At 34.6% G+C, this 19,369-nt stretch overlaps 1 protein-coding gene and 1 pseudogene across 1 annotated transcript in view; both read left to right on the forward strand.

Moving 5' to 3' along the window:
• LOC126716966 (protein SRC2-like) overlaps positions 1 to 18,252 on the forward strand; it is a 33,075-nt gene extending 14,823 nt beyond the window's left edge. The window contains exon 2 of the mRNA XM_050418042.1: positions 17,469 to 18,252. Coding sequence (XP_050273999.1) covers positions 17,472 to 18,011 — 540 coding nt within the window. The 5' untranslated portion in view covers positions 17,469 to 17,471 and the 3' untranslated portion in view covers positions 18,012 to 18,252. The remainder of the gene's footprint in view (positions 1 to 17,468) is intronic.
• On the forward strand, positions 1,356 to 1,947 carry LOC126719210 (uncharacterized; annotated as a pseudogene).
• Positions 18,253 to 19,369: the final 1,117 nt, after the last annotated feature.

Below are 19,369 nucleotides of genomic sequence, written 5' to 3' on the forward strand. Positions count from 1 at the left end.
TGGGATTTGGATGCTCCTAAGGGGCCACATGAGAACTAATAAACTTGCATCTCATAACTATACAAATATAGTCTACCTAGTTCAGTAAAAAAAACTTCCTTTTTTTTTTTTCTTTTTTGGTTTCCATCCAGCAATATATATAATAACAAAGGAAAATAATATAAGTTTAGATATATATGATTTGTAAATTTTTGTAAGATGTTATTTTATTAATTTTAATTAATAATAAGTAATATTTTCTTCTTATTTAATAAGTATAAATAAATTATTTCTTACATATTATGTAGTAAAGGCATAAGAGTAAATTGATATAAACTCCATTTTCTACCTTCCCACTTTTCTCCTCAACCAAATAAAAGAGTTTTTTATTTCTCCACTTTTTCATCCTTCAAACCAAACAAATAGAAGGGAAAACTAAATCTTTTCTACAATAGCGGCTCTAGGATTATTTTTAGGGGGGGTCATTAAGAAACTTAAATTAAAAAAATTAATATTAAAAAAAAACTTGAATCTTAATATTGACAAAAAAAAATGCAAATACATGAAACACGGTCACTCTCTTGTTATCCCTCCACACTTTGATTGAAATAACTATACTTATTAGAAGGTTAAGATGAAAGCCTTCTTGAAATCTATTGATGAGAGAGTATGACTCTCTGTTGAAAACGGTTGGGAAAGACCAACCATTGCTATTGGTGAATGGACTACTGCCCAAAAGGAAGCAACAAGCTTTAACAGTAAAGTTATGAATGCGATATTCAATACTGTTTCTATGGAAGAATTTAAGAGGATCTCAAATGTGGATATTGCTCACACTACATGAAACATCTTGCAAACAGTGCATGAAGGCACTAAGACAATACAAATTAATAAACTACAGTAGTTGACCTCTAAATTTGGAAATATTAGAATGTCTGATGATAAATCTTTTGATGAATTCTATGCTAGGTTGAAAAATATTGTCAATTCTGCTTTTAATTTGGGTGAAGTTTATGATCAACCTAAAATTGTTAGGAAAATTCTTAGATCATTAACTGAGAACTTTAGACCAAAAGTGACTATCATAACTGAGAGTAAAGATGTTGATTCCATTCCTGTAGATGAACTTGTAGTATCTCTTCAGTCCTATGAATTTGAATTACCAAAAACTTACAAATCCAAATCAATGGCCTTGAAATTTGTTGATGATGTTGATGATTGTGGATTTGATAATGAACTCTTATCTACTGAGATTGCTTATTTTGCCAAGAATTTTAGAAATTTTTTGAGAAATAATAATAGAAAGGCAAGAAATAGAAACAATGTTGACCATAAGAATGTGAAGAAGAATGATACATAAGAAATAGAAATGTTTTGTCCAATTCTACTCAAGAGAAATGTACCATAACCACCATTCCTATCCTTGTTTGCATTGCCACCCCCACAGCTACATAAGAATGGTTAGTGAATCTCTATTTTTCCTCTCTCCGCAAAGCATCAAAGTTGCACAAAATAATATTCATGATGATATGTATTTTTGTTTAGAATCTTTGCTTTGTCTGGACATCCTATTATATTAATATTTCTGTTGATATGAAATAGTATCAAGTTTCATCATAAAAAAAAGGTCATGGATTAATTGAAGTTTATGGACACTATGCTTTTTGCATCTAAAAAACAGGTTCAACATCTTATAGAAAGATGCTTGCTCCTTCACATGAATAGAGACCATCAGACCAATGTATAAAGGCACTTGCAGAACATGCAAGCATTTGCCCACTCATCACACTTACAGGTCTCTCTCTCTCTCTCTCTCTCTCTCTCTATGTCTGTGTTTAGTGAACATGTTTGCATGTGCAAGTGCACGTGTACTTGGTTGTGCCTGTGTATGATCCATCTGTTCTGATGAAGTTAATGCATGCTTGGCCTACAGTGTGGAGAGAGCTACAGAAAGAGAAGTATGATTAATCTTTTGTAAAATGATCAAAAATAAAGAATTGTACTCATTTGAGGGACAAGCTACTACATATAAAGGTCGTGAAATCAAATTTAGCCCCACCGATCAAGAAAAAAAGTTCCCACCATTAATGTGAACCAAAAAACAAATACCCATTAAATGTGTGAGAAAGAGAGTTGTACTAAATACATAACAAATATCGACCAATTGATAGGAACATTTGTTCATTTCTCTTGATTTTAATTAGAGTATTACTGATGATGCCGTAAATATCACCAGTGAACTACACGTTCCTTGCACGCTTGTAACGATATCTGCAAAGAAAAGAGAGAAGACCTAACAGAGAGCATCGGTGTGGTGCCAGCCAAACACCCTCCGAAGGTCAAGTTAGAACTATTCTCACAACTCTAGAGTGCTAGAGATGGGTAAATTATGCGTACCTTGATTTGTGAGGGTATTGGGGCTTTTATAGTAGTAGAAGGTTGGCCTCTCTTCCTTGGTGTAGAAGTCTTTTCCTTATAGGAATCCTCTTGAATAGTCCCAAACGTGATGGACAAGACATTTTCTTATAGAGAAGATCTACATTAATGCACGTATCTTATGGAAATCCTTTCCTTGTAGGTCTCTCCTTGATTAGGGTTAGCTGTGGAGCACAAGTTATTTCTTTTTAGGATTCCTTGGAGAACACTTAAGCCATGTGGGTGCCACGTGGCCTTGAGGCCCGTCCACCTCTTTTCCTTGTAACTCGGATCCGTCCATGTAGAGAGAATATCCATCTACTTGTATCGTACCGTTAGGTACATTCAAATGGATCCATCAGCCTAAATTTTGTACTCTACAACCCTCAATTATGGTTAGGCGTAAGGTGCAAGGCTTTTCCATATTAGGATTCTTGATGAGCACTTCCAGTACCATGCGTCCCCCTCTATTGGGTTCGTCCGCCAGGGGTCCATCCCCTCTGTTGGGTCCGTCTATATTGAGGTTCGCCTAGCTGAGGTTCGCTTCCTCTGGATCCATCTGCCCACTGAAATGTATTCGTCAGTCTTGCCATGTCGTCAGCTTTGTAGGTCTAAAAATACCCTTATCAATTACTAAAGTTATAATATATATTTTAGAAATACTACGTCCACAACATTTTCACTACACTTTTATAACAAGTCCTAGTTAATAAGTTATTACTGATTCAAATTTGAATCCACTACTGAAATTACTTTTTTGTCCCCTGATAACAATTTGTCTCTTAAGTTTTATTATGAAAGTATTGAAAAAATAAATTGGACATGACATTTTTTATATTTTTTACAACTTTTGATGTTTTAAAATTAAAAATGAAAAAAAAAATCAATAAAATTTTTATTGAAAACAGAATTATAATGCACGAACAAGGTCATAGAATACCGTAGGAAAATGGAGAGGTTACCTCCATCTGAATATTTATCCAAAATGCCAATTCAATTATACAGTTCGATGAGAAAATCCACTATAATTAAATTAATAGGGTTGACAAACAGAAACACTAATATAGCAGCTTTACTATCATTGTGTTGATTTATGAATTTTTTTTTTTTTAATAAAGTGTTGATGTATGACTTATTGATTGTCATTGGGGTACCCTACCAACACCAATTTATTGTCGTTTATAATTATAAAGAAGAGGTTGACTTTGTCGTTTATAAAAGCAGATAATGATACGTTTGAAATTTATTGTCAAGGTGGGTGTACGTTTGAATTTTATTATAAAAGCAGATGATGATACTAATATGTGGTTATTTTTAATGGTAACAAATGTCTAAGAGAATTCTTTTACAAAATACTTTTAAGAATATTTTATAAAAAATAAAAAATAAAGAAACTTATTATTTATACTTTTTATAAAAATAGTATGAAAACATTCAAAAAAAATTAATTTATAAGGGTGTATTTGGATACCGTTTATTTTGTTGAAAACTGAAAATTGAAAATACTGTAACAAAATAATTTTTAAATGTATGAATAATGCCGTAAGACCAATTTTTAATGAAAAAATTGCTAAAAAAGAGATTTATAAGTTCTGTAAACAGGGCATGGATCCGTGTGACACATTTCAGTGCAAAATTTGGAGGTGAGAAGAGAGCATATTGTACACGGGACCCAAGGGCAGGTCTGTATCACACGTTCACGTGCTTCTCAAAAAAAAAAAAAAAAAAAAAAAAAAAAAAAAAAAAGGAAGAAGAAGAAGAAGAAGAAGATAGAAGAAGGGAAACGCAGACGCACAAATGACAAACCTCAGTATCCAAACGGATGAGTGGTGCTAGATAAGCCACCTTACATTGCCAAGCCTTACATAATAGCAAACCAACATATACATTCACTCACATCCATACTCGTCTCTCCAATTAAAGTCCACACAACATGAGTTACAGGCCTTTAAAGCTTGTAATTCAGTCCGCTCAGGGATTGAAGTACGTAAATCATCTCCAAAAAATGAAACCTTATGCCGTAGTTTCCATTCAAGACCACAACAATATCCTCCATTCCCCTGAGAGAAAAACATCTGTTGACTCAGAAGGTGGTTCAAACCCTACATGGAACTCCAATGTTAAGTTCACCATCAACCTTGCTATAGCTCAAGAGAACCATCTTGATTTGGTTGTTAAGCTCAAGTCACGTTGGAAGACTCACGGTTGAAAGGACAAAGATATTGGTGAAGTCCGCGTGCCCATCTCAGAACTGCTGATATGCTTTGGTGATGATGATGATGCAGCAGAAGATGAAAAACATATGACTAAAAACATTGTGGCCTCAGATGGTGAGGCACAAGGAGCACTAGCTTTTTCTTATAAGTTCGGGAGGACTGTGGATCACCCACCTCCTGATCTGAATGTGAAGCAGAGGCCTAAAAGAGGTGCTAATGGCTTTGTACGTTCATTTGTTTAGGGATTGGGGGAAGGGTTAGGCTCTGGGCTAATGGGTTTCAAGCCAAATGATGATAATGAACAACCTGATGAAAATTCTTGAAATTGGGTGTGATCAACAGTGAAAAATTTGGTGGTTTGTGCTGTTCATTGTAGTTTGTATTAGTCATTCTAAAAATGTCTTCTGGCGATTAGTAATTGATGATGCTGAAAAATCGTCAGTAAGCCACACGGTCCTTACGTGCTCCTAACAAGAATTTGCACAACGCAAAAGCTAAAGACCATAAGAGGAGTACTGGTATGGTACCGGCCAAATACCCTCCGATGGTCAAGTTAGAGAAATCTCTTGTTTACAACTCTAAAGTGCTAGAATATGGTCAATTATGCGTACCTTCGTTTGTGAGGGTTTTGGGGTTTTTATAGTAGTGTAGGGCTGAAATCCATGCCTTAATCTAGAAGTTCTTTCCTTATAGGAGAGAATCTCTTTAATCTGTATATCTTCCGGAATCCTTTCCTTATAGGAATCTTCTTGATCAAAGGTAAGCGTGGAGCGCAAGATATTTCCTTATACACGCATACGTGGAGACCAAGCAAGGCCACATCAGGGTCGTCAGCTTCGCCTACTACCTCGTCAGGGTCATCAGCTTTGCCTACTACCTCGTCAGGATTGTCAGCTTCGCCTACTCCCTTATCGGGGTCGTCGACTTCACCTACTCCCTCGTCAAGGTCATCAGAGATTCATATATCCCCTTCAGCTTACTGTCTTCAGCCTATTGTCTTCAGCTTACTGTCTTCAACTTACTATGCCCGAGATGCAGCCATCAGGTATGGGACGGAGTTGTAGACTTTACAACAAGGTTGTCTCTCATGAGTGAACTTGACAACCTTGTTATGTCCGTCACCTTTTGTTTTGTCATGGGTTAATTACAAAATTACCCTTATCAATAATCGAGTTGCAGTGTAGTGTAATGTAGTGTTATCAATTATGGTGTTGGAAGCTTTTGTAGCTGCGTGAGTCTTTATTTAATCTATCATGTTGTATTAAGTCCTTTTATTATTCATTTTATTAAGTTACTTGAAAGTTTCATTCAATTCAGATGTATTGAGGTTTGGCACTCTTCCGTTTTGGATTAGGTGAAACCCATAATCAATAAGATCATTTGATAGAATTTGAATCAAGTTTGGGGATTTGACTCATTTTTTGATTTGATGCTTAATTTCTTGGTATAAAAGATAATCTATTAGTTGTCAAATAAGTGATTAATTAGTTATTGTACAAGAAATAGATATTAAAATCTTATAAATAAAAAGATTTGAGAGAACATTAGAGAGATTTTGCTACCTATGCACATAGTTTATTATTAAACCGCGTAAAACTTTGGTGTTTTGGATTGGATGACAAACATAAAGAGATGAGATAAAGATTGGGAGAAGATCAACAGACAAGCTTATGGCACCATCCATTTATATTTGGTGAAGGATCAAAAATACTTTGTTGATGAGAGAGATTCTTTTTCAGAAAATTACAACTACCAGTCTACCAATATGTTTCGAAAGGTAATCATTGGGATCAAGTTCCAACTCTACTTGGACTTGATCAAAAAGCATTGCGTGTTGAGCAACTTCTTGTACATTTTATGCCCTATTCGTGCATTTGAAGGTAGCTGGGGCTATATGCACTTTATTCTTTTGGTTGGACTAGTTTTTGTCTTTGGCACCATTTTTGGGTAAATTTGACGCCTACTGGCGCAATTAAAAGTAGCTTGGGGTAATATGCAGTACTGAAAGTTTAATGTTTTTACACACCATTTGTGTAACCCCTTTAATTCTTTTTGGCACTTGAATGGGGGGTTTAATTATGAAAGTTCCTAGACCCCAATATATGGTTTCATTTTGGATAGAATGTATGGTGATGGTTTTTAATTTTTATTGTTTTAAAGGTCTTTTTAGGAGGGAACCATCAGGTTCCAACTACATTCTATGGGTATGAATACTTTTAATACCATCAGCTTGATTTTGTATTCCGCGTGGAAAAGTTACCATGATTATGATGTTTATATTTGTAGCGTCTATATTGCGTTGAATTTCAATGACTTCTTCTTTGTTCATAGCTTAAGGATAAGAGACCTTCGTGGAAGATTGGTTCGTTATCATTTGCTATAAAAAAGGCCTCAAAAACTTTACTAAAAGTCCAGTTGATGATTTGGATATAGTGTGCGTTTGTTTACACTTTTAGAGCCCAAAACATGCGTTTCTAAGCCCAAAATCTAAAATGCATGTTTAGTAAATTATTGCTATTATGCGTTATCAAAAAGCAGCTTTTCCAAATATGAAGAAATATCGCATTTTGAAAACGGACCTTGGACCCACTGCCCACATAGACAATATGCTAAGGGCATGTTTGGTGTTGTTTAAACAATATTTTCGTTATTTAAACACAACAACATATATTTTCACACCACTTTTTTACTTACACGTATTTTCATAACACTTAAACAATATTACTAGAAATCTCTTACCAAACGAGCCATAAACTTCTCAAAATCCATCAAGATTGCAAACCTAAGCCCAATCCATTTCAATGGCTCCACCATCCTCCTGAAAGTTTAACCTCCTATATGGCTCTATCCACAGAAAGACAAACCTGAAATCTGTGAAAATGCAAACACATCTGGGTATTTTTCACTTTTAGCCCTTTTCCTATTTTCATTCTTGACCAACTAAACAACTCACATGAACGTCTGGTTGTGTTTTTTTGCTGAATGTAAGTACAGAATACAAAAACATTTTTAATACCCAAAGATACTATTTTTGCAATATTGATGCAAATTTTTGTTGTTTAAAGGTCAGCATAACTTGTGGTTTTGAACTTTGAAGGTGCTTATTAATTAACCGCCCGACAAAAATTGATTATGGGCCTCAAAAAAAAAAAATTTCTGACATATCATGTGGCATAGTGGAACTGACAAAACATGAAATTATGGCATGTATCTTGTTTGCCTTGAGAGAAAGAGCCACTACTCTTAGTACAATCATTCAAGAATGTGAAAAATAAGAAAAACCAATCGTGCATGTAATCCAAAACGATTCTATGGAATATATAGACTTCTACAACTACATGACAGAAACTGCCTGATCCAAGGGCATTTCAAGGACAATCACCCATGGGACACTAAAAATAGAGTAAAAAACACAGAGTCCATAATATTTGTCTCGAGCCCCAACAATTTCCAATTCATTAATAGGGTTGCTATGTACTAACTGGCCTAGTAAAGTTCGTTTAGTAGCCAGATTGGGCTCTGCTAAGTGATTGAATAAATTTTATATTTGGATTAATATTTGTTTATTTCAAGCCTCAAAGCGTTCTTGATTCTCTTGAATGAATATTTATGTGCTTTAGCATGCATTTGAATTAGCTTTGTACTGAAAGTTTATTTGCTTATTTCTTAAAATTTGACAAAAATATGGTTGTATATATATTTTTTTAATTGGGTTTGAAAAAATTATACATAAACAAATGTAAAAATAAGCTAATTAAAAAAAGAAATTAACCCATGTAGTGGACTAGCTGCGCATCTCAATTAGTCTTTAAAATAAACAAGCTAGAAAGTAAGATTTAAGCAGCACTTTCTGCTCTTTTTCTTGGAAGATTTATTATAAACTAGTGAGCCTCTTTCTTTTTTCTTTTTTTTAGCAAACTAGTGAGCCTCTTTATCTAGCTGAGTTGAGGTATTTTTTTGGTTTCATACTAATAGTGCAGGATTTGGGTCCAGTCCCCAATGTAGAAAAATATCCAATGTGTTCCCTCTCCCTCATCAGTCACCACATGGTGTTTGTTTCAATTCCAAGTTACCTCATATCTCTCTTTTTATGGTTTGGTGAGAGACAACACAGGGCCCAATGCCTTATATAAGGTAATGAAATCAATTTTAGTCCCACCAAACCATAGATACCACTTACTGAACCAAAAAAACAGCAACATATATGAACTTCTAAGTGGAGCCATTAAAAGTGTGGGAAAGAGACTAGCAGTCTAGCCTCCCATAATTCAACAATGAAGATCTTGATTTTTTATTGATGTGTTTCTTTTAGTTTCTTGTGACTCCCTTTCTAGTCTTTCCTAGAGTGTCAAGCTGTTTTTGGTGTTCTTATGTATGACACTCTTTAAATAAACTATGTATGAATTATCTTAATGTTTTGCTACGTGTATTAGTCTTCCTATTCCTAATTTGTTTTCGTTTGGAATGAGTTTATTTATTTTGCTCACTATTTTCTCACTCTATTAAAGTAGCCTTTGAAGTTTCATTCAGTTTAGTTACACCAACAATCTATAAACTTATCTTCAGAGTTCAGAAATTTTAGTTACATTTTTGACAGTGTTTGATATGTTTGAGTTCTGTAGTTTTGTTTTGTATGGAAGTGCACGGCGTAATTCTTTCATCTGGTACTCTTTTAATCATTTTGCTATGATTTTTGGTCCCTTATTCAATATGGCATTCCTGGTTGTTTTTAGGTTTGCCTAATTGAATACTTCAATCTTTCTTTTTTTCAGATCTTTTTTGGGTTCTTGAAAGACTTGTCTAGTAATTTAGCTAGGTTCTGAAATACCTCATGGGGTAGGTGCATATTCGTGGGTAGGGAGAGAGACATGCTATTTGTTGTCCATAGGCTTTTGTCTTCTCTGGTTGTGCATAAGTGCATTGACGATCCACACATGTGGCGTGGTTCTTGGCTTATGCAGTTTTGAACTTAGAGAGTCTTACAGACAGTGAGATTTGAAAAGAAAATAGACCAATGGAGTGTTAGGCTTTGTGGAGCCTAGTTTTGTTTGATCCGGTTTGACGACCCGACCTGACCCAAATAATATTGCGTGATTTTTAATGGGAGATTTACTGAGGCTTAGTCTATGGAGTGGAATTTTTGGGCCCATTTCATATATATAAACCGAGTTTGCTGTGATTAGGGTTTTTTAAGATTGTAGGTTGTTGTTGCCGCATTCTTAAGGGTGAGAGAAAAAGTATTGTAGTCACAATTCTTGTACTCTGTATTTTTCCTTGATAATAGTGAAATCCCTGCAACTCCGTGAACGTAAGCAAATTGCCGAATCACGTAAATATTATCTTATACATGTGATTGCTTTCTTTGACGTGTGTTTTCTCTATTTTTTTGTTTCATACAGGTTGGGATTTTGGTTAAATTCCCTACATGGAGGAATCTTATTAATGCCTGTGAAAGACGGAAGTTGAAAAAAGAGTGTTTGTGTGTATTGCATATGACCTGTTGGTATATGAAATAATTAGATCTTTTACTTCATAATTACTCTTTTCCTTCTTTTCTAAAATTAGAATGTAAGGGAAAAAGAAATGATTACTGGTACAATAGGTGTCCATAATTACTAAATAGTTCTTCTCAAAAAAAAAAATACTAATTAAATAGTTAAAGAATACATGTATGAATATTTACAACTTATTCAGAAGTGTATTGTTGCATCCATGTATCAACTGTCTATCCACTTGTGTTGCTATAATTCAGTAATAAACGAAAATACTTTCATTGATATGTGTATAAATTCTGCTTTAGCTTGTTTAGGCAAAGCGAAAATGACTTCATCTGTCCTCCATATCCATATGTTTAGAAAATATAAATGAAACCCTCCATTCGATTATTATTTTTCTGGACTTTCTTTATTATTTTGAAATGCTGAGGTGCCATGAGCATTTTGGTCTTCCCCCCCCCCCCCCCCTCTCTCTCCCCCACCTTTTTTTTTTTTAATAGCAAAAACAAGAATGGCCATATTTGTATTCAATTAAGTAGTCTAGCTGTGATGGTGTTATCTAGCTTTAATGTAAGATATATCCATTTTCAAGCAGTTGGTTGATGTGCAGACTGACTAGTAGTGATTGGCTTCTTTGAAATGCGTATTAATAAAGGAAAGTAAAAACTAAAAATATATATGTGTACGCCATTTTGCACTAAAAAAATCTGCTGGTTGTGCTGGTATGGAAAATTTTGCTTAATATCTGATTTGGCGGTGATTATGAGCTGTTGTTCACTTATTTTTTTGCCGGGATTGAATTATTCACTTGTATGTTATTTATTTCCTAATTGGAGAGAAATTTATAGTCTAATCAATCGTTTAATTATTGACAGGATGAGTAACTTCGTAAACATCGATCTTTAATTCAAATCGTATGCTAAAAGGCACTCGAAGATTTTTATAACAAACGAACTTTTAAATTTTTAATCCTAGACTTTTGTATCTACGTGAATCTCAAATCATATCAGACTATAATTACAACATTAGAGATTGTAGTCCCACGTGACATTAAAAGAAGAATGCATGCACTTCACACTCAAGTATGGGATTGCATCTCAATCACTATACACTTTCAACAATTATAACAATGTCAATGGACGCCATCCAGTACTATGATCTTTAACATTTTTAACATTAAACTGTCTAGCTAGAAATGCACTCCTTCCCTATTGTGATCAAACAATAAACGGGCTTTGGAGGCCTAAAAGCTTTACCTAATAATTCTGTATATAAATCAACCATTGTTGCACTGATGAAGTATTTCCCAAACATTACTGGTTTTGGGTTTTGAATGGAATGAGGTGAAGTGTATGAATTGGCTCATTGTGCTGGTTTTGGGTTTTATCAAATAATGGAATGAAGTGAGGTGTAAAATATTTGGTATAACCAATAAATTAATAAACTAATGAAATAAGAAACCCAAATAAAAATATTTGGTATAACAAAAACATTACAAGTTTAAATGGTACCCGATATAATTTATATTTGGTCCTACCCAAATTAAATCGCATGCACCTATAGAAAACTTCGAAAAGAGAAGCCCTAGAGATTGCAGTTCCTTCCTATATTTGGTTTGGGTGAGGGCACACAGAGATCTAGAGAAATCGAATATAGCTTATCTTTTTCACCAAAAAAAGATGAAAGAATAGCTTATCTTTTTTTCAATATGTTCATTTCAATAGGTTAACTTTTCTCTACAGTACAGAACCGTTTCAATGGGTCATACTTATATCCATCAATTGGCAGAAGAATACGCAAAATTCAAGACATAATAAACCATTGACGAGGAATGTACCATCGCACACCCTTGGTGCGATGGTCACTCCACAAATATAAGTGCTTGTGAGATGTGGGGGGCAAGGGTCGGAGTTCAAGTCTTCAGGAGGGAATTTCACACACATATACACTTAGATTAGGATATAGTAAAATTCTATCTTGTATCAAAAAAAAAAAAAAAGACATAATAAACCATCATTTTTCTCCACTTAAAAAATAATAAATTTAATAATTTAACAATTATTCCAACAACATACTTTTACATCCATACATTTTAGAGGTTTTAAGTTTTAACCTTTGAAGGTGCTTTTTAATTAACCGCTAGACAATCTAAAATGGATTATGGACCTTAATATTTATCTTACATGCATGTCTTGTAGCCAAGTGAATGAACTGGAGATAGTACATGACCCCAATCATTCAGGAATATTGTGAAATAATAAAAATCTATATATCGTTCATGTAATCCAAAACGATTCTATATAGGGAATATGTAGACTACGGATTCCCCGGATTCGATTTAAACATTGCTATAGGAAGGCCAATAGAAGTGCTGATAAGCTTCCCAAGTTAGGAGCAGCTCAAGAGGAGCAATTTATTTTGTTTAATAGTCCGCCTGTGTACGTTACTAATGTGTTAGGTTCTGAATTAGCTGGCATGTACTAAAGCAGGACTTGTCCTTAACCTATTTTTGTTCCTTAGTCTTTTAATGCATTTTCCTTTTGACCAAAAAAAAAAATATATATATATATATATATATATATGTACACTACATGATAGATCTTGAGTAGTGATGGAATATTTAAAGTATGACAGATATTAAACTGATCCAAGGAAATTTTAAGGACAGTCAATACTCTATGAACGTTAACAGACTGTTTGGTAAGAGATTTTTAATAACGTTACTTAAGTTTTGTGTAAATACATGTGGATGAAAAAGTTTTTGAAAATATATGTTGTAGTTTTTGGAAATATATTTTGTGGTGTTTAAACAACAGTTTTCGTTATTTAAATACCGTTACCAAATGAGGCCAAAATATAAAAGTAAAAAACACTAGGCCCATAATATTAGTTTTAAGGCCAACAATAATTAATTCATTACTAAGATTGGTAACTTGCGTAGCTAAGTTAGTAATTAGAGTATGACTAAACATATAACATTTATTTTACAAATATTGAGGTTTTTATTATTATTTAAAAAAAAAAAGTCTATAGAATATTATTAAAACAGGAATTATAACATAATGCATGAACGGAACAACAAGGCAAAGAATATGTTGCTCAGTTTGTGTTCTTTAGTTTCGGGCTCAATTCTTTTAGATTTGGAACCATATTCCTTTTTCTTTTTCTTTTTTTCTTGTGCATGCAAGTATGCAACTTCTTCAAGAATTATTAGATAAACTGTTTTAAATGGAAGTGCTTTTTGTCATTTTGGTATGAATTTTGGCCCATTTTCAGCATAGAATTGCATATTTTATGAAACTTATTCACACAATTTTCATTATAAGATATAACTTTAATCATTAAGTACTTTTTTCAATTTTTTTTTTTCCTTTTAGAATTCTGGAAAGAGTTGTGTCTCGTAGAATTCTTACAACCATTAAGTTCCGTATTAAGCTTAGAGTCTGAGATTTGGATATATATATATATATATATAGAGAGAGAGAGAGAGAGAGAGAGAGAGAGAGAGAGAGAGAGAGAGAGAGAGAGAGAGAGAGAGAGCATTTGTGAGATTTAGCTATAGAAAGGTAGAATGGGGAAAGATAGAAGGGAATTCATTAGGACAGGAGCAATACTCCCCCCTCTCACGTGAGGAGGTAGGCCCACACATGGTTCATCTTAGGACCCATCTCTCATGTGTGTTGGGGACCATGTGTGAGGCCCATCTCTCATGTGAGAGGGGAGCAATGCTCCCCCCTCTCACGTGAGGGGGTAGACCCACATGTGGTCCATCTTGGGCTCATAGAGAGAGAGAGAGAGAGCATTTGTGAAATTTAGCTATGGAAAAGTAAAATGGGGAAAGATAGAAGGGAATTCATTAGGATAGGAGCAATGCTCCCCCCTCTCACGTGAGGAGGTAGGCCCACACGTGGTTCATCTTAGGGCCCATCTCTCATATGTGTGGGGGACCATGTGTGAGACCGATCTCTCATGTGAGAGGGGACCAATGCTCCCCCCTCTCACGTGAGGGGGTAGACCCACACGTGGTCAATCTTGGGCTCATCTTGTTAGAATTCAAGCACATACACCCTCAACAATGGTGGAACTCATGGAAACCAGAAAAATGAGAGAGAGAGTGAAAGTTTGTATGTGAATGAATCTGTATATTAAAATAAAGGGAACTCTGTTCCTTATATACAATGAGAGTTAACGGATGAAGCTAACTAACTATTCACAGCCTAACTAATCTACTAATACAGAGCTAACATGTGTCCATTACCATCTAACTAATTACATCAAAGTTGAACTACTTGTAGCTCTAGAACTATCTATACAAAACGACTTGTAGCTTCTCTGTTTTCCTTTTCTATCTTCTGCTACTGCAATCTGCCTGAAGCCTCAAATGTCATGCTTTAATACTCCCCCTCAAGATGAACTATATATGTTAATGAAGTTCATCTTGGAAAGAAGATATAGGAACTGTCTCTGTGCTAGAGGCTTCGTAAATAGGTCTGCCAACTGATGCCTTGTAGGAACATGAAAAGTCTTAATCACTCCGTCTTGAATCTTTTCTCTAACGAAATGACAATCAACTTCTATATGCTTGGTCCTCTCGTGATAAACTGGATTGGCAGCAATATAAAGGGCTGCTTTACTATCACAATAAAGTGCAGCAGGTTGTTTATGATGAACACCAAAAGTAGCAAGCAATGAAAGCAACCAAACAATTTCACTTGTAACAGTAGCCATTGCTCTGTATTCTGATTCAGCAGAAGACCTGGAAACGACTTGTTGCTTCTTACACTTCCAAGATATCAAGGATTCATCCAAAAATATACAAAAACCAGATATAGACCTTCTGGTATCCACACATGCTGCCCAATCAGCATCACAGTAACACTTCAATTGCAGCTTTGAATCAGCAAAGAGAAAGAGACCTTGTCCTGGTGTCTTTTTCAAATATTTAAGGATCTTGTAAGCAGCTTGTAGATGTGGCATTTTAGGGGCACTGAGTAGCTGATGTCTGGATTGAACTAGCGAATTTAGAGAGTTTCAAAAAATACCAGATGAAGCTCTCAACCAGTTCTGCTCTGATACCATGTTAGAATTCAAGCACATACACCCTCAACAATGGTGGAACTCATGGAAACCAGAAAAATGAGAGAGAGAGTGAAAGTTTGTATGTGAATGAATCTGTATATTAAAATAAAGGGAACTCTGTTCCTTATATACAATGAGAGTTAACGGATGAAGCTAACTAACTATTCACAGCCTAACTAATCTACTAATACAGAGCTAACATGTGTCCATTACCATCTAACTAATTACATCAAAGTTGAACTACTTGTAGCTCTAGAACTATTTATACAAAACGACTTGTAGCTTCTCTGTTTTCCTTTTCTATCTTCTGCTACTGCAATCTGCCTGAAGCCTCAAATGTCATGCTTTAATACATCTCTCATGTGAGCGGGGGACCATGTGTGAGGACCATCTCTCATGTGAGAGGGGGACCATGTGTGAGGCCCACCCCTCACGTGTCACGTAAGAGAGACTAAACATTTCTTTTAAGGTACCCTATAAATTTTCAAGATAAAAATTGAAAAATGAGTGACAAACATGCATTATATATGACATATAAAATAATTAATTACTTAGCTTTTTTTATTCTTTTTTCTAATTAATCACTTAGCTTTTTTTATTCTTTTTTCTTTCTTTATTTTAATTGATTTTTAAAGAGCCTTAAAAGGGGTAAGGGCTAGAAGTAGAGAGTATTATTATTAAATGTACCAACTGGCTATCGGCTTTATGTTGCTATGATTCAGTAAAACAAAAGATTCTTGTGGTTTTGTGTGTATAAATTATACTTTAGCTTTCTTAGTTATTTAGGCAAAGTGAATATGACTTCATGATCTGTCCTTCATATGTGTATAAAATACAAATGAAACTCTTTATTCGATTATTATTTTTCAGGTTTTTGTTTATCATTTATTTTTTGAAATGTTGAGGTGCCATGGGCACCCCTTTTTATTATTATTTTTTTTATTTTTTTTAAATTGACCATTGTTTTATTCGATGAAGTACTCTATTCAATGAAGTACTCTATGCTGGGGTGTTATCTTTAATGTAGGATATATTCATTTTCAAACAGTTGGTTTGGGAACATGTCTGGCCAGGCACGCACAAAATGTGTCATATTTTGTAGTTTAGATGCAGGACATTCCTCCTTTTATTCGAACCAAGGAAATACTGGATGTTTCGAGTTGATGTATTCCCTCTCTCTGATGGCGATAGGTATTATGGTTTGTACTCGGATTTGAACTCAGTGTTTTGAACTGAGTAAGTAATCCGTACTCATCCTTTTCTAGTTAACGTCTTCATTGTAGGGTCACAATCATATATGAAACTGAAAATTTCAAAAAAAATAATTTTAATCAATTTGCGAATATTACAACAAAAATTAAGAATTATTAACAAAAATTACCATGTAAATACGAAAATAGATCAATCACGTACACACAATAATATAAAAATCTAAAATAAAAACATTCTCTTTTTAAAAGGAAAAACCACTAAACCAATTCCAAATAAATTCATTATTATAAAACCAGTTATTATATATTCTCAAATTTATGCTAAAACTTGAATCCACTACAGAAACAACGATTCTCCAGGAATTAACACAAACATGCATGAAACCTTTAGTCACTTTGGGTACCACAACTCTCTTTATTATCACAACACCCAAAACACTCTCTCTAGAAGAACCCCAATTTTTTCCATTGTAGATTTTCTTCCTTTGTTTTTCATTTTGCCACCAAAATATATACGCCATTTATTGCTTTCATTATTATTCTTTTCGATGACTGATAATAAAGGTTGAAATATTATTAATTCATGCTATATTAGAAATAATTAAATTAATCTGATGCATAATTATTTGGGAACTAAACATAATCTTTGAATTGGTATCATAGCTTTCAGTACATGTAAGACTATATAAATTTTTTGACATAATATGATCGTCATTGGTTCAACAATTGGGGGTCCAATGCCCAATGCAGAAAACTATCCAATGAGATCCCTCATCATATAGTGCTTGTTTCAATATATATTTTTTAAGTTGACGCTAAAGAACTCTCAGTCTCAACTTAGACATGTGCTCCTGTGCCCGGTCGCCTGCACTTTCACATGAGAGAGAGAGGACCACCTGTGAGACTGGGGAATCTTTCAAGTTTATCTCTGTCAATGACACTGTGTAATACACCGTCTATAAATTCATGACTCATGAGTAAAGCTTACATCGCCAACCCTAACATAATACAAAACTAGCATATACAGTGCACACACATTCACTCACCCAAGCCAGTCTCTCCGAAAGCTATACCTTATGGCTTGCGATTACAAGCCTTTAGAAGTTGAGATTGAGTCAGCCCAGGGGTTGCCATACGTAAATCATTTCACAGATATGAAATCTTACGCCGTGGTTTACATTTGGGACATCAAAAAGAACCTTCGTTCCAACAAGGTACCATCATCGGTTTACACAGCAGATGGTTCAAACCCCACATGGAACTTCAAGGTTAGGTTCCACATTGACCTCGCCATTGCCAAGCAGAACCACTATGCTCTGGTTGTTAAGCTCAAGTCGCGCCGGAGAACTCACGGTCTCCCGGACAAATATATCGGCGAAGTCCGTGTGCTCATCACAGAACTGCTGGAAGGTTCTGGTAATGCAGCAGAAGATAAAATACGTGTGAAAAAGAATGTTCAGACTTCGCCTGAGAAGTTCCAAGGAGAACTAGCCTTTTCTTATATTTTCGGAAAACCAATTGCCGATCATCTTACCGAGGTGAATATTGCAAAGAAGAAGAGCCTTAAAGAAGTTGCCTTGAAAGTGGGAGGCTTCTTGACCGCGATAGTGCTATGAATTACACTGGTTAGTCAAGGGAGCTATATTGGACTTATTTGGATTTTCCTTTCTTCTCTAGTACTGGTTTCTGATGTTTATTATGTCTTCTATCCTTCTGCGTGACTCCTAGCTTCTATAGTCTTTCTTAGAATGTCTAGCTGGTCATGGTGTTCTTATGTGACTCTCTATCTCCTTATATTGTATTATTATCTTAATGTTCAACTACTTGTATGAGTAATTCTATTGTTTGTTTTCCTTTCATTGGGATGAGTTTAGTCATTTTGCTCACTATATACTCGCTCTATTATGGTACTTTTTTTATGTAGTTTCCTTCAGTTTAGTTGGACCGACAATCTCTAAACTTATCTTCAAATAAGTTGCTCTGATTGAGTTTGTGTTCTTTAGTTTCGGACTAATGGGATCTTTAGAACCATATTCCTTTTTTTTTTTTTTTTTTGCACGCAACTTTCTTCAAGAAATATTAAACACATTGTTTTAAATGGAAATGCTTTTTTTTTTTTTTTAATCGTTTTGCAATGAATTTTGGTCCATTTTCAGTGTAGAATTACTTCTTTTATGTACCTTATTCGCATAGTTTTTATTGAAAGATATAATTTTTTTTCTTGCAACTCTTTTTTCTTTTCTTTTAGAATTTTGGAAAGAGTTGTCTTGTAATTTAGTTAGGTTCTGGAATACCTCCCAGGGTAGGTACATATTTTGGGGGGAAGCGAGAGACATGATTTTTGTTGTCTATGGACCATAAGCTTTTGTCTTCTCTGGCTGTGCAAATGTGTATTGCATAGACCAATGGCGTGGTTGTACTTGTTAGCTTATTCAGTTTTAATTAGGAAAAGCACTCCCCACTCTCACATGAGGAGTGTGCCCTATTTCAGTTTCCAGTTTAAAGACTGGGATTTGGAAAAGAAAATAGATCATTGTTGGAATTTATCTATCAATACTTGCGAAAAAGGTACAGAAAGCTGAAATAGAGAAAAATATATAGAAAGGAAGTTATTGGAAGCATTGCTCCACGCGCGCATGGGGCTCATTCCTCATGTGGGAGGAATATTGCTCCCGAATATCCAATAAATTTTCAAGATGAAAAGTGTAAAAGAGTCAAAGAGAGTGGATAACATGGGTGTACTTTATATGACCTATTGGTATATGAAATAATTAAGGGTTGTGTTAATGGGGACGTGCGGTGTCCCTTAAGCACAAAATTTTTTACTTTTTCTTGACACAATTTTTGTCTTCTTTTCTATTTATGTCAATTTTTCAGATTTGTAGGTATTTTTTAAGATTTTATTTTGACATTTTCAGACTTTTTTTTTTTTTTTTTTTGTCTTTTCTGCCCTTAACCAGCACCAAGCGGTGCT

The sequence above is a fragment of the Quercus robur genome, chromosome 3 (assembly GCF_932294415.1).
Source record: "Quercus robur chromosome 3, dhQueRobu3.1, whole genome shotgun sequence".
Taxonomy (NCBI): Eukaryota; Viridiplantae; Streptophyta; class Magnoliopsida; order Fagales; family Fagaceae; genus Quercus; species Quercus robur.